The sequence below is a fragment of the Lagopus muta genome, chromosome 1 (genome assembly GCF_023343835.1).
Source record: "Lagopus muta isolate bLagMut1 chromosome 1, bLagMut1 primary, whole genome shotgun sequence".
NCBI lineage: Eukaryota > Metazoa > Chordata > Aves > Galliformes > Phasianidae > Lagopus > Lagopus muta.
The window spans coordinates 127,682,452-127,705,003 of record NC_064433.1 but is presented as its reverse complement, the minus strand read 5'-3'; the positions used below and the strand labels follow the sequence as shown (position 1 = coordinate 127,705,003).

Genomic DNA, 22,552 nt, shown 5'->3' with positions numbered 1-22,552 from the left:
GCATGAGTTTTAGTGCTGGAAAGCTAAGCAACACAGCAAGCAGCCTGTGATAACCTCATAAGGAGACGTGGCACCCAGGTGCTCAATGTGCTCAGCTGATGCTCATACATACATTGCAATTTAACTCCTAGAAGGACATCCCTGTTAATGCAGCAGTGCTGTAACCTGCTGTTTGGTTCAGACAATCAATCCAAAATGTGAAGAGATAGCAGAAAGGCCTGTTTGTCACATTCCCCCCATGCAGATGTGTTAAAGAGGAATGGAACTCACCATTATTCACCAGCACATGGAGTGGACAATTCTTTGCTCTAAACTGCTGCACAAATTGCCGAATAGACTTCATGGAAGCCAAATCACAGTATAAAAACTCCACTAGGAGAAAAGAGAAGACAAACAAACCAGAGTTAGGACAGTTACAAAAATAAGAAAACACTTACATACATTATCAAAGACTCCTGGAAAGTAAAGATTTTAAAACTGAAACTAGGTTTTGAAAATTATTAGTAAGGCTGTCTGGTCTCAGAGGATTCCTTTCTTCTCTTTCTTCCTTCCACTTGTTTACCAACAATTTGATAAACAGACTACAGCACAGCACAGGCTGTAAGAAGGGACCTTTCTCACTACTCTTATCTCCAGTACATCAGTGATGTTCACCAGATTGTTTCATCCAGACACAATCAAGGCTGGAAGCTGCACCTATAATGGTTCTGTGTAACATATTTGTACAATACGGGTTGAGGCAGGCTGCAGGCACAATTCCAAGCTAAATAACAGAACGATCACAGTTCTTATTAAAATCCTTTACAGAAAAACATCTCCTTCAAATCCCTTTGGTTTTTCACAGTACGGATACATCCTGAATCTAGACAGCACTAGTCTGTGGCAATGCTCTTAGTGAATTTATATAATTTTTTCAGTAGCACTTCCAGAAACAGGGAGAGTAGATTCCAGCTTAAAAACACTTTAAATTCACTTTTTTTTCCTAAATGATTGTAAAGTCACATCATTTCAACAACCCTGACTCATGTGAATAAGACTGAATAACTTAAGTTCCCTACAGACCTTTAGGAAGTTTGCAATTTTTCTTAATTTTACCAACATCCTACAAGTGGAGGTGGCAAGGAAATGCAAAAGTCATTAGCTCCTGTTAAAGAACAGAAGTGATCAAGTCACTCCTCTTGAGGGCTGGAGGCTATGTGAAACTGTCACTGCAACTGCTCAGATACACACAACTTGGCTGTAATAATTTATTAGTAAATAATATACTGGAATAATCCTTTCTAATACAAAATACTCATCTTGGTACAGAAAACATTGGGTTTCTGTCAGCTGCAGTATTTGGTGGCACAGTGCAGGATCCAACCAGCCTTTTAACATTTGTATGGATTGTGGCAGTGTTGGTTACTCTTCTGTTTTTTGTTAATGCCACTATATACTGGAGGGGAGCAGGACCCTGAGAACAACTAATACATTTTAATTTCTCCCACCATCCAATTTCAAAATTCTCTTTTCTGCACCACCAACAGCACTTTGGTGAGATAACCGAACTAAGGTAAGTGCATTTCAGACTGACCACTACGACCTCATCCTTCCTGGAAATTCACTTTTGCTACACCTGTCCCATCTGTCCTCCCTTAATCCTGTGATTTTGCAGGGAAAGAGCTGTCGTCTGTTGTGACTGTACAGTGACTAGATCAATGGGTGTGACTATCATTACTAAGCTTATTTATTTGCTTACTTGGGAAGTGTGTGCTCCTATTTTATATTCGTAAAGTACTTTCCATCAAGATATCAGAACCTGCTTTTGAAAGGAAAACAAACAGAAGCCCCAGACTCTTCTTTTTCTCACAAGGCAGAAATCTTAATAGCCAAAGTTCTTATTCATGGTCATTCATGGATGGTGGGCCTTCCCCAGCTTCACCAGAGGCAGCACCAGGCTGCCTGAGATGTCACCCCACTCGGCAAAGTGGGTCAGAGAAGCTATTCTAAGTCAATCTCTGCAGGGCTATGAATAGGAACTGAGTTTCTTCTTTGTCTCACAGTCTCAGTACTTTGTTTTAATATTGTGACGAAGAATTATACATGTGGAAGCTAAAGATAACAATTAGTATTTGCATTAATTCAAAGTGTATACAAAAATACTAAGTAAACCATTAAGAAAAATGCCTTTATTAAAGACCAGCATTTAACAGTGTGAATGAATGACCAAACCTGAACTTGAACTCAGAATGAGCAATAGGCTTTCTGTGTAAGTCAGGTATGAGCAAGGAAAATAAAAATGCATAATAACAGCAAGCAAACTGAAGTATAAGCCGAAATTAATGTTTAGACATGTCACTTTTTATCGTTTTAGTCTGTCTGCCAATAGACTAAATTATTCAAGTGCCTATCACTCAGCCTTTGTGTTTAATGGTATACTAAGTCTTAAACATTAACCATTTGTTTCTTTGCTGCACATCATTAAGAATAAAAACAGAGAATATGATATATAGTTAGAATATCAGAATATCTATATTTATAAAGTATCAGAACTAAATATATAGAATATCTGCAGCTAATTGTACTGAAATATCCTAATTTATAACTTCTCCGATTTTATCTCCTCCTATTCTTCCCCTTTCTTTCAGATACTTCTAGAATGACAGAGGTATGTTTCTTTCTTCTGAAGGATATGTTCCTTATTCTTATGTAAACAATCTCTCCAGTGAAAGCGAGTCGATATTTGTCAAACACCAGTGAAAATATTCACTGTTAAAAATACCTTACCATTGTTGTGCTGTGATGACTCAGTTGTCTGAAAATTATTATTTAATAAAATATAAAAGGAGAAGAATTTCCCAAAAGACATCTAGAGTTACCAATGTTATTATCTGCAGACGGGCAGATACATATATGATGGTGCTGCAATTGCTTTCTTTTAAACATGCATCTGTCGCAGCATGTTTTCAGCAGCCGTTTTTCTGGCTCCTCCTCAGTAGATGTGTACGAATCCCACAACATTATGGTGGTTCACAACACATGGTACCACTGTGTGCCTACACAGCTCAGTGTCTGTTCCTCCTCTGAGCACTCTCAGCTCACACCATGAGCCCCACGAGAGCCTGATCACAGAATCTCAGAATCACGCTTCCCCACGTTTCTCCCTTAGGGTCAGCTTCCCACTCTGCATTTCAGTTCGGCTGCTTCTACATGTTATTAGCATGGGATTCATTCAAAGGAAAGCCACAACTCTGCGCAGAGTGGCAGGGAGTGACAGTTCCTCCTTCCTAATGGGAAGACGACTATGGAAAGGATTGCTTTGCCCATTTGCCACCTATCTACCCAGTGTCTGAAGGTGCAAGTGGGAGCAGCTACTCCTCCAGCTACACACAAGGAATGGTTCCTCAACAAGGTCAACACAAATGCTCAGGAGCCACAAATCTGTGCTGCAGAACATGTTGCAAAAGCTCCACATGGGCACGCTATTTTGTGGATGCTGTATCCCAAGGGTGCATGGAGGAGTTCAGCTGATCATCTGCTCTTCTGCCTCACTGTTATATTTTAGCATATACACAGGGCAAAGAGAAACTTTGTCCTGCTCATAACAGAACAGACTATGCTTCTGAGCACCTGCATGGTTGCTGTTTATTAGAAACTGCTTTTAATGAGGTGAATATCAGCTGGTGCTGTGTCGTAAAGCTGAAGAAGCAATGTCAGCAAGGTGGCAGGTGGAGAAAGAAGTGGAGCAAACACCAGCAGGGATAAAGCATGAATCAGGAGGAGAAGACATAAAATGGTTCTGGCTGAAGCCTCCTTTGCTTTGGTCACTGTACCACCATTGCTGACACTAATAAACAGTGTCCTTGGCTGGCCCAGTCTTCAAAGACAAGCTTGGTATCTCCTTTCTCCATTTCTGAGGTCCTAGGGACCTCTTTCCCTAAAGCAAGGTGTCCTAGAATCAACCCATCTTTCTGATCAAGTCCTGTTCATCTGCATGTTTATTTGCATGCCTTCCAGCCAAGAGAAAAGCCATTCTCAATCAAAACAGGGCTGCCAAGAGCTGGGGGTGAACTCCTGAGCAGCTGTAAATCCTGACCAGCTGAGCTCAAAAACTGCAGCCAGAAACCTGGCACTATATGACAACACCGCAAGTGGAAAATGCAAAAGCAGTTCAACACTGTTAACACACCTCTGGAATCTATCAGTCACAACCTGGGTGCATGTGTAAGCACACAAGCCCCTGTCAGCAGAATGTATCTCTTCTTAACAGAATATTCCTGTTATCCGGGATTCGCTCAGGGGATGGGGTGCAAGTCTGCACAGATGTACATGATGACAGACTGTTTCCAAATGTCTGCAGAACTCTTACTTTAAAAGGATTGCTAGGAAAAAAACAAGAAGCAAAAACAGGAAAATGAAGTGTGTACCATCCAGCTGTGTATCAGTGAGACAATCATCACAAATCCAGCCAGCACAGCATCTCCTATTGATGCTGTGTTCCTGCCCTTGTGCACTTGATGATCTCTCCGGCTTCTGCACCACAGGCAGTAGCACTTAAGATTCTGCCCTGCTCTGCATAAGGAGCCAAGATTCACAGAAATTAAACATTAAAGTGATTAATGCATAGCAAATTCTATTGTGCACAGTGCTACCTGTGCACTGGTTCAGGTTCACCCTTAATTCCAGCCGCACTAATGGTGACAATTCACAGAACTCTGACTCCTATTTTCCAAATTACTTTTAGCATTTATTGTACCAAAAATGTTGCCTGTTGCTTGCTGGACACCTTATAAGTCTCCCCCTCTTCCTCTCTGTCCTTTATTGGTCAGAATAACACTGTGGCATTTATCCAGATCACTGATCATTCATGGACTTTGACAGATGATGAAAAAAATTATCGACCATAGCTAACCCCTGTGCAGATTTAATGTCTGAGGTAATGTTTTTGATAAGCCATTGAAGAAAAGGACAGATGGAACACATCCATCTGGCAAAGTGTGTAAATGCAGTGCCATGGATTAAAATAGTGAGCATATTTAAAGACATACAGCTAGGGTATGATCATTAAAAGCTACATTCATAACTCAAGTTATACTAGTTTGTCTGCAGCCTTCCAGAAAGTAAGCGAGAACACCTACATTCAGCTGCAAATTCTCTGAGTCACTCATTTGAGTGCCACCAAGTTTAGAACCACAGAATCAGAGAATAATTTGAGTTGGAAGGGACCATTAAAGGTCATCTAGTCCAACTCTTCTGCAATGAACAGGGACACCTACAGCTAGACCATGTTGCTCACAGCCCTGTCCAGCCCAAATCTGTCTCTGAATATGCCCAGGGAAATGGGGTATCCACCACGTCTCTGGACAACCTCTTACCGTGCTTCATTATTCCTTATTGTAAAAAAATTTTTCTTTATATTCAATCTAAGTCTTCTCTGTTCTAATTTGAAACCATTTCCCCATGTTCTATCACAACTGACCCCGCTAAAGAGTCTGTCCCTTTCCTTCTTATAGCACCAAAAGGCTGCTATCCAGTCACCTTGGAGCCTTCTCTTCTCCATGTTGAACAGCCCCAGCTTTCTTAGGGGAGGTGTTCCATCCCTTGGATCATTTTTTTGCCTTCTTCCATACATGCTCCAACAGATCTATGTCTCTCCTATACTGAGGACTCTGCATATGAACACAGTACTCCAAGTAAGGTCTCACCAGTGCAGAGCTGAGGGGCAGGATCACTTCCCTCGTCTTGCTGGTCATGCATCTTTTGATGTAGCCCAGGATATGGTTGGCCTTCTGTGCTGCCAGGGAACAGTGCTGGCTCATGTCCAGTTTGCCATCCATCAGTACCCTCTGGTTCTTTTCTCTATCCTTACATTCCAAATTGTATTGATAGATTAAAGGTAGTCTGAAGACCTATCTTGGGCCTCATGCTACTGTTTGTGAGCAGGCCCTGGCTGCCATTCTCCAGACAATTCAGTAAATAAAGAGCTTAGCACTGGTGTTCATGATATAAAGGAAAATTCACACTGAGCAAATGTTAGAAGTTCATGCTTCCCCCTCCCCCAGGGTGATTTGAACACTGTCTGCTCAAAGAGGTATTAAAAAAGAGGCGTTTTGTGGTGCTATTACTTAACTGTGTAGCTTTAACCTACTGTACTAAGAGAAATGAGGAACAAAAATATTCAGCCTTCCAAAAGATACTTTTTCTTTCAGACATGGAAGAGTAAAATAAAAAAGAAATTTGTCCTCAGAAACCAAGTGAACAATCTTTCACCTTCATAGCAATGTTTTCACCTTCATAAGAGAAGTGTGTGTCTAGTCCAGTAATCCTCTAAATTGTTAAATTCAACAAACACTCTGATAACTCTTTTGCACTGGTTAATCAAAGTAAGCCAATTTTCAGGGTAAGAGCAGTGTTCCAGTTCCATTACTGCTAGTTTCTTCAATTATTTCTGGATTATTAGATCACTACAGGAGGGTTCCCTGAGCAGCTTCACTGTTCATGCTGCCAGAGAATTGGGATGTAACAGCAATGCTAAAAGGAGGCAATCCATGTAAAACACCAGAACAGCTTGTCTGTGACTGATAATTGCAGCACAAGATGACATGTTACTTAAATGTATGATCATTTTAGCAGAATTCCTACACTGCAGTATAGCATTATCAAGGTTTTCCAAAAATAATTTAAAAAAGTAGTTCTTTGTTGTATAATATTCAGTATTTTCAGTTCAGCAAGTAAAAGAAATGAGCTGCAATCAATTTGTAAGAAAATTTTAGATGATGGTGGAAGCAGGACAAGATTAGTGAGATCCATAGCCAGCTCTCAGAGTGAGAAAGGTTATCTCAGTTTCCTGTGGGTAAAATTTCTTCCAGATTATTGAATGGGGAAGCTTTATTCTTCTATAAATAGCAAATGCAATCATAGATACATGGAACATTTCCTCAAATGCCTGATGGAAATTACATTCCATCTCCCTCTTTCTCTCTTGAGTTTAGGTGCTCGTCATCCAGATTTATGACTGCAGAGAAACAAAGTCCTCTGATAGCCTCCCTTGTTGCTATAGGAAGATTTTCTTTGGTTCTACCCCACCAAACAATGGTTTCGGGAACCTTTCTGCCATAATTTATAGTACCTGCTCTTCTATCTTCACGCAGGTTGAAAGCAACTGTAAGTTCAGCGGCTTCATAGCCCCATTCAGAAACTTCTGAAAAAATGGTGGGAAAATGATGTGCCCTCATCTGTCTTGAGCTAGGCTGTTATTTGGAAAAAAAATAAGATGTGATGCAGTGGAAATGCTTTTCAAATCTCTTTTCAGAGCTGAGGAAGGCAGCACTGATCCTGCTCAATGTTAAGTATGTTTTCTTCCCTCCATGAGGAGCCAAAACAGGAGGACAAAATCAGGTAAATGCCCTCTGCTGCAAAGGGATAGGTGAGCTCACAGTGGGCTTTGGAAGAGTCGTCATTTAAGGACAGAAGAATAGATGGTATAGAATAACCCCATTCCTATTATATATACTTCAAGGTCTATTTTCCTGGTAAACAGATTTTTATATTACATTTCAGTGATGTATTTTGTGAATTGCAGATATGTTACTTTTTCTCCTTGGATGACATTTATTCCTTGCAGTGACTTAACACTACACTGTGACTTATTTCTCATTTAAAATCCCAAAATACACAGTGTGTATTCGAGACACACATTCTAGCGTCCCTATATTGACACTCCATTGGGACTGAATTTCAAGTGAAGAGTTGTTTGGGAGTAATACTGTGTCAAGATATTAAAGAAGATAAAAACCAGCAAGGCTTTTACAAGGTGACAAAATGGAAAGGTACTGTAGAGTGAGCTAGGAGTACGAATTTCCCTAGAAAAGACACTGAGTCCTCAACTGATTTAAACTGACATAGTTCTGTAAGTAAAAGGAGGTATCGTTTCTTTCCTATTTCTAAATTCTGGACTTGCATACTACCAATGTATCTTTCAGGTGGTGTAACTTAAATTTAAGACATTGAATCACTTTCATAATTTGATGATCAGGATTTCCTGGACACCTACATAGAATCATAGAAAGAGCAACAGTGAGGACCAAACAAATCCTAGCAATCTTTTGTTGGCAGCCTTCTTCAAAATATTTTATTGAACATGCTCCCTGACTAAAACATGCTCCAGCGCTCCTCATGAGTTTTTATCCCCTTGGATTGCAGCATTTCTTCTCTGTATGAAGGGTACTGTTCACAAGCAAGTGTAATTTATTTATTCAAAATAATTTCTCCAAGGTAGCCGAACCCTTTAATTTAGTTTCAAATCAGCTACCTTGTTCATGACATTGCATCCTTAAATCTTTCTTCCCTCAGACTCCCTAATTATTTTTTTTAGTGAAAGTTGACTTTCTTCACCTTATATAAGTCATGAAAGAAACCTTCAGCATTCCGAATACGGAGAATAAGAAAGACAGAGAGAAGAGAAAGGAAAGGGAAGGGAAGGGAAGGGAAGGGAAGGGAAGGGAAGGGAAGGGAAGGGAAGGGAAGGGAAGGGAAGGGAAGGGAAGGGAAGGGAAGGGAAGGGAAGGGAAGGGAAGGGAAGGGAAGGGAAAAGAGCTTCAGTGAAATACAGAACTTTTAAAAAACAAAGGGGTCACTTAAACAGGGCTACCTTAATTATGGGCGTGCCTACAACCATGCTATTTGTAGAACAGATTTCTTTTAGTTACTACAGCAAAGAAACTACAATTCCAATTAGCCTGGTTTATGGAAATAGTTCAGATATAGTTCAGAATAGTTCAGAGCTGACAATATTCCTGTACTTATAGTGGCCTAGAACCTACCCTGGTTTTAGGCCACTAAGATCACTTGATCATCACTGATGTGGATCTGGCTTCTTCTGTCCCATTCTGAATGCAAATGTCTAGAGAAATGAGCTGTATGAGTTGTAACATTCAGTCACTTAATTTTTACCTGCTGGCACAGAATTTTTTTAACATAGATTAAGACCTTCTGTGCTACCTTAGGGTAAATACCAAAGGTTTCTATCAAAACTCACAACTTGCCTGTCTTAGTTTACTGTGCAGGTACTTCTCTCCATGAGCCAATACCAAGTATATACTTGAGGACTGGAAAACAAATCAGTCTCAGTAGGATTGCTGGTCAGCACTGCACCTAGATACTTCATAATAAATCACATTTTCAATTCTTGACCAAAGTTTAATAGCAGAGAATCATTAAGTGATGGCAAACAACTCTCCTATTGGCTACATTTCCTGAGAAGAGCTGGCATTTTCTGTGTATGACTATTTATCATTTCAGAACAACCATAATATAAGCTTCCAGCGTAAAGAATAATCTTTGTAGTATGCTTTGGTATTACCATGAAAGTATTTCAGCAAATATTCTGTTCTACCCCCTCTGAGTAAACAGGCAGAGGCTGATAGTGTCTCTTCATTGGAATTCTTAAGGACAAAAAGCTCACAAAGTCAAGTGAAATAACACAAAGAAGAAGGGAATAGTATTTCCAAGCTTCAAACAAGAACAGCTTAGAATACAACATCTTTTGTTCTGGCCATTAGAAGTGCCCATAATTCATATTTCAGAAAACACCACCATCTCTTTCCACACCAGTCTTCTGCTGTTTTTCTTGTGTCAGTTCCAGCAACAAAGTGCTGTGTCAGAGCAGATCACAGTTTACGCCTCAACTAGCTTCATTCTTCACTCCTTCTACACAGCTCTGCTAGTACAACTGTTTGCCCTGGCTCCTGCCAACCAACACCTGGGATGTTATCTGTACTATAGCAAAGGAACATAAATTGCCTTGGGCGGCACTGCTGTCATACCTTCCTACTTCTCCAAGAATCAGGAGGCCTGGGCTTGCTTTCCCCTTTTCCCCACATCTGATACTAGGTAGTTTCAAGCTTAAGAAGCCTTTAGGACTGTGGAGGGCTTCTAAGGAGTGATTCATCTGACCTGTTTCACAGATCTAGTTTAAGATGAGATGAATCATGTCCCACATCTACTTATTGCTCTCCACAGACTGCAAAGAGAGCTTGGGGACACTGACTCAGATTTAAACCTCTGAGTTATAAACCTCAAAAATTAGGTGATTTGAATCCCAGCCTTCAGATTCAATTAATAATGAGCAATAAAGAGAGAAAAATCAGAGAACTGGGCATGCATGCAGATGACTCAGTGTTATTCACTGTACACAAGATTAGGAAAAATAGAATGAGAACTTTCAGGAGAAACTTGCCAAAACATCTCAGATAGCTGGGTAACACAGTGAAAAGTCTTACTTCAAAAAGATAAGGAGTCTTGCAGGGAGTGTTTGAATTCTTTTCATAGCATGAATGCCTCTGAAATAACTCTGACTTCTCAACATAAAAACTGAAATATTATTACAGACCCTAATTGATGAGCACATCTTGAGAGTGGAAGAAGGTAAATATAATTGTGGTGTGTGGGTCTGGAGTCATTATGTGTATACAAGTGTATAACTGAGACTGAGCTTAAGTAAACTGAGCAACACGTTACCATTTCTAAAATAATGACAGTATAACTTTGCATCCCAGGTAAGCACTGGCAGTTTTGCTGCTGCTGTATAAACCATACAGCTCTCAGAGATACTAATCTTCAGCAGAGATCTTACAACTTAGCTAAGTTATAGGAAAAGGAGGTGCAGAAGGATAAAATGTCAAGAGCAGAACCAGAGCTTCTTGAGTTTCTTGATTTCTGTTTCAGAAGCTGCCCTGTACACTGGATTCCACCTCCTTTCTCTCCTTATTTCCATACTAAGAGATCAGTCTTATTACTTGCAGGATTGTATTCATACAATAAAAGCTGTTTTTCTGTGGGTTTGTTGCTGTTGGGTTTCTTCTTTTGTTTTGTTGTTTGTTTATCTTTAAGAAACCTTAGAACCTTTTTCACTGTAGCCTTGTTCTGTTATTTACTTTGCTATTCTTCTTATCTCTTTTGCTGGTCCTAAAATGACTTCTACCAGGATCATTCTAATGCAGTGTCTCTGTTGAGTGATGGATCTTTAAATAAATCCTCTTTTATAGCAGTTTCCCGTTAATGCTGACCTGACCTGAAATTTCAGGCAATGTAATTCAGAGCAGTTGTGCGAGAAGTCACAATGCTCTTCTTCTGCAACTCAATATTTAGTGTTATAGTCATTTTCTTTTCCTCCTGAAGACAGACTGGCTTTTGGACATCTTAATAATTCTTTTAAGCTCAAGGACGGAAGGTTTAGATTGGATATTTGGGGGAAGTTCTTTACTCTGTGAGTAGTGAGGTGCTGGAACAGAATGCCCAGAGGGGCTGCAGATGCCCTGTCCCTGGAGGTGTTCAAGGCCAGGTTGGATGGGGCCCTGGGCAGCCTGGTTTAGTTCCAGATCTGGAGGTCAATAGCCCTGCCTGTGGGAGGGGGGCTGGAATTTGATGATCCTTGGGGTACCTTCCAACAAAAGCCAATCTGTGATTGGGCGATTCTATGATTCTTGCTTTCAGGAAATGCTCATCCTGTGGATTTTCCAGCATCAGCTCATGCTGATAACCCTTTTCATGAAACATGATGTGGAATTTTTTCCCTTCATTAAAAAAAAAAAAAAAAAAAAAAAAAAAAAAAAAAAAAAAAGAACTCTGGGAATGAAATGTCAGCCTGAAAAGAGTCCAATGTCATTTAGAGGTTATTTGGGAAAGAAATGGGTACTTTTGACCACGTAAAAGGCTATTTTCTTAGGAAGAACAAAACAGAACGTTTTTCCCTGAAAGTTCAGGAGCAGTACCAGATGAACAAAAAATGGTGATTTAGTTATACAGGAATGATGTTAGAAGCAACCACTATGCCTAACGCTCTTGAAACCAGGTCTCAGTAACCAACAACAGATGTCACAGAGATGGCTGTGCCTGAAGTTTCACCTTTATCTCTTCTAGGTGTTTGTCTCTTTACCTCTGATTTAAATCTCTGAACATCGGGAAGCATTACTGTGTTGTGCGGCCCTAAATTTTCTCCCATCTCCAGTATGAAGAAGCACAGCTGAGAGGTCCAGCTTTGACATTTTAAACACTACCAGAAAATACATTCTGTAAGTGTGGTGGTCCTATCACCGCTGCTGATAGAACATAGAAAATCTGGCTTGTGGGTTATCTGAGCCTCAAAAGCTCCCTAACTCCTAGGTCCCACTGCAGTAGCTAGCAGGTTAGAGGAGAAGCTGGGGCAAAGCGCCCTCAGTCCCTGCAGCTGAAGCTGTGCCACTTTGTGAAAAGGATGGCTTGATTACCATGGAGCAGAGGAAAGCAGAAGAGCAGCCACAACGCAGGTGATGCCAGGGTTCTTCTGAACAGGAGAGCTGTGATTTTGCAGCCTCAGTCTTAGAGCTGCTTATGAATTTTACGTTAAACAATCCTTGGCTGGACCACTTCCCATCCCAGCTGATTAGATGTCTGACACTGGGCTCCGAATTGCCCTTTGTAGATCTAATTTCAAGTTATTTCTGCAAGTTGCATTTGGATGAGTGAGTCCAGTAGGTGCTTTGGGAAATATCTCTAATCACAGAAAAGGTCACTAATGGGAGAATGGAGAGCAATATTCATAGTTATGGTTATTGTTGACCTCAGAAAAAGTTAAACTGCAATCTCAAAACTTCAGAGACCTTTCCCCTGACCTATCTAATCCTGCAAGTATATTATTGAGTAACTCCTGAAAGAAATTCTTGAGTTTTCTTTTTTTTTGTTTGAGCTGCTACTAAAAAGCTATCTCAGAACCCAATCATGTTGATTCAGTGGAGCTGCTGGTTATTTTAGCTATGACTATTTTATTTTTGTTTGGATCTGCTTGGATCGCTATAGATAGAAAGCAGCTTACAGGGAGGCATAGTCAGGACCACATCCACAAGTACATGCTAGAATTAACATATGAATTGGCTCAAAGGTTCTGACCTCTTGAGAAGCCTCTCTTTCCAACATAAACAGGGAAAACATTCCAACTCAGGCACCTGCAGTAAAGGAGGAGAAAGCTCCTCCTCCAGACCTGAATTTCTCTTCTGTGGAAGGGCACAAGGTGAGGGAAACTGCTAATGATACCACAGTGACAGCAGCTGAGTTTGCCACGTTGAGTTCAAGAAAGAAGTTCAAGAAAGAAGTATACAGTAGAAAGTATGAGAAGCATATGAGTATATTTCTGTGAGCAGCTGTTCTCCAGTTAGCAAGGGGGAAACCAGCAGTAGGAAGAAGAGTATATTTTTTGAAGTGATAGTCACAGCACCACCGTTTCCTCCAGGGACAAACTTTTAAATGGGAGGAATGAGAGAAAATAGTTTCTCATTAGTCTGTTTTATAACCAAGTACAACTTAAATATAGGCAAACTGGATTTTTCTAGTTTTTCGTTCTTTTACCCAAGAAACATAAACTCAGAATTCTTAGCAGGGAATTAATAATGTATGAAATTATTCTCCCTACCCTTTCTGATGTATGATCAGTTTGGTAAATGAAGGAGCTAGAAATTCACCACAGACCACTATTTCCAGTAAGGTGACAGCTGTACTCCTGACACTGTGAAGAGAGAGCACGGCAGCTGGCAGGACTTGGGAAGGGTTGTTTTTTTTTTTTCTTCCTAGTGTTTAAGCAGCAATTTTGGGGAAGAAAACCTCCTTTCCTCTCTGTAATGGGAAAAAAATTAGGCAATAATTGTTATGCAATCAGGTATGCTCATCTAGCAGACTGACTCTGGCAGTACTGCTGATCTGAATACTGCGTTTCAAATACGTTTTGAATTGCTGCAGAGCTCCAGACGAGCTGAGCCGCAAGATCAAAAGGCTGCAATGCAAAATGTTGGTGCAGCATGCTGCAACATATAAAAACCACACTAATGGAGCTCAGCAGATGTCCACCCATCATAATACATCCTTCAGCCCAGGTTTAGGGCCCAGCTCAACTTGCACACGCAGAGGGCTGACTCAGGCTTCCAGCTCCAGAATGTGCATTGAAGGGCCCACCCAGGCACGGTCAGAAGAGAAGGCCCCATGCCTCACCCAGGAAAGGGCAGCTCAGCTGGGCCAGTGCCTATCCAGGAATTTGTGTCAGGAGAAGGGAAAAAAGGGGAAGCAGGTGCACAGCAAGATCCTGAGCAACCACTGGCACCAGAGCTGTGCACTTCTTCCGGCTGCTCTACCAGCACATCACTGATCTCTCCAACCACTGCTCAGGGAACCAAATTAAATTTGGTTAGCTTTGTACAAAGCTTGGGAACAACACATTTTTAATGGGCAGGTAAAATGCTAATTTAAGGATAAATTATATATTTGGGTTAGCAGCTTGGCTGTTTTGTTGTTTCATTCTTTCAGACTACTTGGACAGCAGCCATCAACACTCTGTGATTTATCTCCGTTTAATTTTTCCACTTTTTCAGACCCTTGGCTGTTGATAATTCAATTTTTGGCAACTGCAGCCCTTCACTTCCTATTACAAGTTATACCCCAAGGCAGACATACTGCCATCTGTCCTGTAATGGTGGTGGTAGCTAGTGGATATGAAGAGGCAAATGTCCAGATGCCGCCTGGGCTCTGAGGCAGCTCTAAAATGCAAATAATTCTTGGATTAAAAGTACTTTTTGAATTCAAATATTAGCCACTCAGAAACATTAGGATACTTGCCCCAGGGACTCCCTCCATCCTGTCGTCTGCATATTGCTCATCCCAAGAGTTCTAGTGGCTGCAGAAACCTAAACAATTCCCTCCGCCTACTCTCCAAAGTCATCAAAGGACAAACTGGTCTTCATCCAGCCATCCTTCAAACACACTTCACTTCCTCCCTCATCCTCTCCTCCCAGTCTTCATGCCCTCCAGAAGAAATCTCTCTTCAAGAGGTTTGTGCCTATAGCAAGCCACAAACTTGTGCTTTGCCAAGATGCGCTCCTTGCCCAGCTACTGGCAGCAGCTCTCCGCCACCAGCACAAGGTGCTAGGCTGGGTTTCAGACCTGGGAGGCAACATTCTCTCACTAGAAAGACCCACAGCCATTCAAGTCTTGATCTGAATTGAAGGAGGACGAGCAGTTTGTGGACAGAAAGTTGGACAGGAGCCAGCAGTGTGTGCTTGCAGCCTGGAAGGCCTACAGTATTCTGAGCTGTAACAGAACAGGGGTGGCCAGCAGGGAGAGGGAGGGGATTGTCCCTGTCCACTCTGCCCCCATCTGGAGTTCTGAGTCCAGGCATGGGGACTTCAGCAAAGAAAAAACATAGAGCGGTTGGAGTAGGTCCAGAAAAGGACCAGAAACACAGACAAAGGGCTGGAGCACTTCTGTGAAGACAGAATGGAAGAGCTGGGCATGTTTAGTGAGGATAAAAGAAGACTGAGTGCTGCACAGGTCAGCACCAGGGTAACCCATCTTTCTGACTTTCTGTGCAACGTCAGGCCTGACCCAACAGTTACTCATTCTGAGTTAAACTCATAATTTCACGATGAGCTACAGCAGACCTTTATAAGCTAGCAGCAGGGATAAAGTAGCGCTGAACATGGATGCTATGTTTTCTCCACAGGGCTGGTTGTCCTGAGATACAGAAAACACACGTGGCCAAGGCTGCATTTTCCTGTTCTCTGATAAGAAAGGAAGACCAGAGTGATCAGACCTACATGATCACCAACGCAGTAGAGGGTTGTTCATGACATCACAGGATAATTCCTTTGTTCCCTTCTATACCTCTTCTTGGATAAATATTAAGATGTATTGCAAGTATTTTGGTATTTCCTGAGCCCACCTAATACCATCCAGGCAGAGTTTCATCTTGCTCCACCAAAATGGCTCAGTATCTGTCTAATAACTTATCTCAAAAGCTCATGGACTTTTCAGTGAGAAAGCTGTAATTTTTCTCCCTTCTCATAGGCATAATACACATCCAGCCCATGTGGATGATCTCTCATGGTACACAGTCCTCATTACCTTTCCAAAGAGAATGAGTTGAAGCAGAAAAAATTCAGGCTCACAAACATCCATTTTCTATTCCAAAAGTCACGAAGAAAAAGGTAAAATGATTACAGATAGTTCTTATAACTATTCTGGAAACTACTGTGTTGGTTTTTTTTCTTTGAAGAAATCTATTTGCCATCTCCTGAGCCAAGTAAATGAGGAAGAAAGGGTAGCCTGAGCCAAAGAAGAGAGAACAATTTAATACATTTGGGCAACCTGGAATGTAATTTTGCTGGAGGGCAATATTCTCTTCCCACATCATTTCATTTTTGTGAAATCAAGGACTTGGTACAGCTTGGGAAGGCTTTTTAAGGTATTTTAATTTCTAACAGAAAAAAATAATCATCACTCTTTAAGATGCCTGACTTGCATCTTAGAGCTAAAAGAAAAAAATAATGTAGTTCCAAATTGCTATTTTTTTTCTTTAATCAACCCTATCTTGATATTTATATTCCCTTAATATATGCAGAAGTTACGTTTTCTCTGCATAAGCTGTGACTCACACTCATGATTTTATACTGCTTTACATTAGGACTGTTTTCAGATCTGTCTCAAAGAAGCATGCATTCAATGAGCACATCAGCAAAGAAAAACTTATAAAAACTGGAAATATTCGGTAAGAATTATCAGTGCTGCCATCTATTTTACTGCTGGCAACTGTGGCTACAATACCAGCCTATGCATTTTCACTTCAGTAGGAGTAAGCTGCAACCATTAAAAGGCAAAAAGGGTGCAAGAAAGGGTGCACTCCAAATTCATTTCAAAAGCTACAGGTTATGTTTCACCTATGAATTTGAAACAAAAACATTTGTACTCTATGCAAAGAGCCCTTCCGCACTCCTTGAGGTTGATGTAGTTTGCCCACAGTGGCAGCAGTTTCTTATTCTCCTTGACCCCTGGCTTATTGTTCTGAGTGAAGTGAGCCCCTATTTAGAAACAGCTGGTTAATCTTCCTCATCTTTTTCCCAGGAGTAGGAAGGTGGGACACACTGGGAAACAGAAATGTGAGGCAGTATCCTTCCCACTCCATGTCACTTCTCCTCCACTTCCTTTCACTAGTTTCCTATTTCCATTCTTTCAATCCCTCTTTAAAATCTTTTTTTGTTTGTTTGTTTTTTGCTTCTGGTAATAGAAACAACAGTGTAAATTATCCTCTTCCTCTTCCCAACTATGTGCTCTCTTCTGCAGCTCTTGAATGAAAGCAGAATGAAAAGAGGTCGAAGAAGATGTGTCTAGTACAAAGCAGTTGGAGCAATCTTCCTAGTAGCTGGAAGTACATATTTCAAGAAAAAAAATGTGTCATTCCTGGCAGAAAAATCAAATCAATCACTTTAAGATTTTGTTTTAACTACACGAATGAAATAAGACCAAGCTATTAGTGGGAAAGTGACAAAACTAATGACTGACACAAGTGAAAAACTTACCCTCTACTTGTACAATTTAAAGAACACGTCCGTGCTCTCTAAAAGGTTATCTGAATACTCTTTCTGTTACATGCTGATAAGCTTTTGATTGTCACTTATTAAAAACAGTTGGACTCAGAAACCAAGAATTTCCAGGGAAATTCTTTGTATTAAAAAAAAAAAAAAAAAAAAAGAATAATTATATATATAGTAAAATACATAAAATTTATATAAAAGAATAATTATATAATAACATTTTTTAAAAAAGATATTAGTTCCGTAAACCTCTAAAAGCTGTGGTGCTCTTTAAAAGCACAAGCAAGGTGGAAGAAGGAAATTTTAATCTGAAATGAAAATCCAATGGCTTAATAAGAGTTCTATCCATATATCTAAAAAAAATACACACCAAAAAAAGCCCAACAAATCACAGCACACACACACACACAAAAAAAAAAACAACAAAATTGCAACAGAAACAAAGAACAACAGAAAAAAAACCAACACAGGTCAAACAGCATATCTGAGTTAGTGGAATCTTAAGTATGCTGGTCGTAGTAGCATCACATATAGACCTACCAATTTCATTTCCTTAGGATATAAATTAATAAGAAAAAAATACTTCCAAAATGTATTTTTCTCAAAATCATTTAACAATTTCTAGAAACAGCAGCAAAACCTTCACTATTATACAGTTGACCAAAACTTACTGCTTTCACATTTATCTGCTTTCACTCAAACACTTGGAGAGGGAAACACAGACTACAGATGCTCATAAGAGAACGTCTTAAAAAAGACATAAGTCACAAAAAGCCCTGACCCAAGTATGTAGGTGACTTGGGAAAGGTTACCCTGCTAATCCTGCAATATGGTTTATGTATTTAAAACATCACACTATTAGAAGAGCCATAGAAAAGGGTTGCTGTGTCCCATCAACAGATAAACCTCTGTAGACCCTTACTGCAGTTACTGCTTAGTGGGATCCCTTTGAAGCTAAAGGATGAGCTGTCCTGTGGGAAAACATCAAAGTAGCCAAATAAGGATGCATTAGTGTGGCAAATTTTCACTATCAGTTTGCAGCTCTGCTTTCCTGCAAGGCAACTTGGACAGCACACCAACGTGCATGAGAGTGGCCCAGCAGATACAAACGATGTAGGTCATGATGGTAACAAATGGTGAAACTATTAGATCATAAGCAAAGCATAGAACTGAAAAAAATCTATTTCATATCACATTATCAAATCTACCTGAAAAGAATGCAGTGGGAAAAATGCTATGAATTTTGAAAAAGCACTGAATTATCAGACCATGCAGAAGACATCTCTGTAACCTATGAGCTATTTCCTGGTCATTTATCACATTTATTCCAGCACTCTGTCCTTGAGTCATTAAAATGTAGCACCAGTTTTGGTAATACCTGGGAAAGCACCCAGTGCCATTTGAGCTACCAGAGCTCAAACTACAAGAGCAGTTTGAGACCAAGGTTTCAAACAGTTTTGTAAAATTGCAGGAGTATTCCTAGAAGGGTTAAATACTGCAAAATAATTATATACCTTTGTAATAAATTCTTTCTCTTGAAATGCTAAAATTGATCTGTGACAAATAATTATTAAGAAATCTTATGAGTGGAAGTACAAGGGTGATTTTCTAAATCAATTTAATGGCTGGCTTATTTTAATTAGTGGTAAGTTATTTACTGCAAGTTCTTTAATCACCTTCTATTTACACAAGGGAGTCCCAGTCTTGCCTGAGCTATAGAAATCACTGCAATAATAAACAACAAAGACATTATCTAATCCTTATGGTTTTTGTCTGCTATTGTAGAAGAGAGAGCAAAAGAACTGAAAGACTCATTTTTGCTTTACTCAATAAAGTTAACAAGTAAGCTCTCTGCAGTTGAAGACAGGAAGCATGGATTGAACAGACCATCACAAACCACGGGTATATCCACATGCACTGGGTCATATCCCTTCATAAACCCATCGGTTGCTGTTTCAGAAATGAGCCTTTTCCCTGGCATTTAAGGGAAGGATGACTTGTCGTCTCCCTGCTCCAAATGGTGGGAAACTTCTTCTAACCTGCAGCCTAAATCTGTTCAAGGCTTATTTATACATCACTATTTTTGTAAATTTTATTTACTGTAAATACATGTGTACCATTTTACTATGTGGCCCACTGATATATCCATGGGCAGCAAAAGTACCCTTGCATTTAAGTATTTTTGGACAAAATCAGCCTAATTCACCTGGTCTTTCTTGCTGTTGTTTTAACTCTGAAAGCCTCTATGTCAGCCTGTGCTCACCTTAACTAAACATGCAGAGCTCTGCACTGTATAGGTTCTGATATTTTCCAATTTTCTGTATATCAAAACAACTTAGGGTCATTTATCTTTTTCAGAGATGTATGAAAGTACAAGCTGCTATACCGGTGGCTTATATTTGTTACCTTTAGTCATGTTAATAACTCTGAAAACACCAATGTCCTCCTTTTCTTCAGCTGTTTTTAACGGATGAGCTCTGAGTTTACAGCTGTGAAGATATTTTACATTACAGTTTAGGGAAACCTTTTGATACCAGACAGACGAAAAGTATTAACAGTATGAAGATTACTAGGATTGCATACTCTGCTGAATTTCATTACACCACATAAAACTTCATTTGAAATGATTACAATTTAATATCAGTGCAGTCAACTAAAGCATGCTGAAAAATCTGCGTTAAAAATCTTTAAAGTCGCATCATACCAATCCAGGGAAAAATCAGCTATGACAGGCTGGGAAAAGTTCACATTTAAATAATGCTCTTTGTCATCCACACAGGGCAAAGTCACCACCAAATATCACAGTGACTTTAATACATTGTCTCTTCCTTTTTTTGCTCAATCTTTGGGGGTATATAGGAAGCAAAATGGAAAGGCAGAAGAAAGGAGAGTGTTTGTAGGTAAAAGCTGCTGAACTTCTCACAAAATTGGTAAAACCAGATAAAACATGTCAAGAATGAAAAAGAAAATGAAGGCAGCTTTCACAGGAATAAAAGCTACAGTCATGCAAAGAACGCAACAGGAGTAGTTAGTTGGACTTGATTTAGTTGAAAGAAGGTAAATTAGCAAAGTTCTGAGCAACTTTTTTCAAAAACATTTCAGGTGCCACCAAGAGCTACTAGAAAAGATAAGCACAAATTGTTAAATAGTTTTTTTTTTTGAGTTGGAGTGCCTGAATTTATATGAGGTGGAGTTCTTTTCTTTTTTTCCTCTTTTTTAGTAATAAAAGATTTCAAACTTTGTCATGTTACAACATGTAAATGGTACATAGCTAATGAAGGGCTGTGCCTCCATTTCTAACTTGCATTCTAATCAGAGAAATCAAAACGCTTTTGATGCAACATCCCAGCCACCAGTAGCACACTGCATCTGGAGATGCTCTGGCCTGGCCAAACTCCTCAAGTAAACACCAATCCTGGGTCTATGTAGCCTTGAAAATAAATCTTACTTTCCTGACTGCAAGTTTCTTTAAGCAATGATTTATTTGTATCATTCCTATCTTCCTGTTGATAAACAATACGAACACAAGTATGTATAACACTTCTACATTTTGTGTGCTTCCTTCTCTGTCATTATCATAAATGGTCCTACTGATACGTCCTATCACAATTTCCATTCATACATTACATCTCTTTTGACAGATGACTGTTCCAATTTCCTACCACATCCTTTCCTATTACACTCCCAGGTACAATGGGGAACAAACAGATAATTCAAAAGCTCCATCATGCTACTCCTTCATATTTTGCAGTTCTTACTGAAAGCACTTGCTTCTTCCAGTGTTCAGAAGTTCCTGCCCTGGTTTTCTGTGCAGGCTTCCTTGATTTTACCCAGGGTGGTTAATGAAATCCATCAGCCCATGACTGATGGCTACATCAACATCCTCATGTCCTCCAGTTACCTATAGAGTCAAATGGCCCCTTTTTGTTGCCCTAGTCTCTATCCAGTTATTTAAACATACATACATCTTGCTATATATTCCGTCTCCAGCATATCAGAACTTGGGCAGTCACAGCAAGCAGTGGAGCATTACAGAGGCCATCATTACCTCCTCTGACCCAGGACCAATGCTCAGCATGGAAAAACTTGCTTTTATCCTGCCCCCTCAAAGGCTATGAGCACAATCCAGAGCTTGTGTAAGACTCACTAGACAACAGTGCTGCCACTCATGAATATATTCTTATTCTACTGTAATGCTTATGGACTCAAACACACAAGGTTAATTTAAATGGATGAACAGCAAGTAGATTGTGTAAGAGTGTTTTTTGTTTTCTGCTTTTCCCTTATGAAATTCCATTACGTTGGAAAGCATCTTAATGAAATGCATACAGGAAACAAGCATAAGTTGCTTGAAAATTTGTGTTAATTATACATTAAATGCAAGTTGAGTATGCAGCAGTCTGATCACAGCACTTAAGACATCTATCATCTGACGTTTGATGATAAAGACAACAAAACACAACGTTTTTGTCCTTCTTATGGTCTTATAAGAACATTAACTGGCTCACTGATAGGTATGAAGTCATAGAATTATAGGATATCCTAAGCTGCAAGGAACCCACCAGGATCAACAAGTCCACATCCAAACCTAAGTGGGGTATTCAGAGTTGAGGTATTTCTGTATTTTATCTCATACTTCAATTCATTTGGACCACTTTCCCAACACACTCAGCACTGGCACTATTTCTACTAATTAACAAATATTTTACCCTAGGTATGGACATAATTAAAAAAATGATGAGGAAATTTACAATAAAACTTCAATCTATAAAGAGAATTTGGCAGTAAAGAATCTACACTCCAAACTTCACTGCTTTGGAGAGCTCTTCAGCATCCTTATGGCGTGATCTTTCAAAGGAAAAACTAGAAAACTGGAGGGCGACCTTATTTGACTGGTGTATTAGGAGTAAGAGAATATGAATATTTACCGAGACTGTAAGAATAAGTAAGTGTGACAAAAAAAATTATATTTCCCACCTCTTTTGTTCAGTGATATTGATTTCTAGCGGTGATGTGGATCTACTTTCTTAGTTCTCATGAGTTAGCCAGTTTTACATCTGTCATTTATCTTGATGAGGAATAGACAGCGATGTTAGTGTTCATTGTCTCCTGTAAAAGCAGTGTCCAAATTTAATGCCATTTATTCACAGGAGACCACATGCTTTGTGCCTGCCATTCTACTTCTA

The 22,552-nt window shown here is 39.8% G+C and overlaps 1 protein-coding gene across 1 annotated transcript in view; it reads right to left on the bottom strand.

Moving 5' to 3' along the window:
- Positions 1–22,552, bottom strand: part of DHRSX (dehydrogenase/reductase X-linked) — a 160,969-nt gene that overhangs the window by 56,647 nt on the left and 81,770 nt on the right. Inside the window, exon 4 of the mRNA XM_048934489.1 lies at positions 271–372. Coding sequence (XP_048790446.1) covers positions 271–372 — 102 coding nt within the window. The remainder of the gene's footprint in view (positions 1–270; positions 373–22,552) is intronic.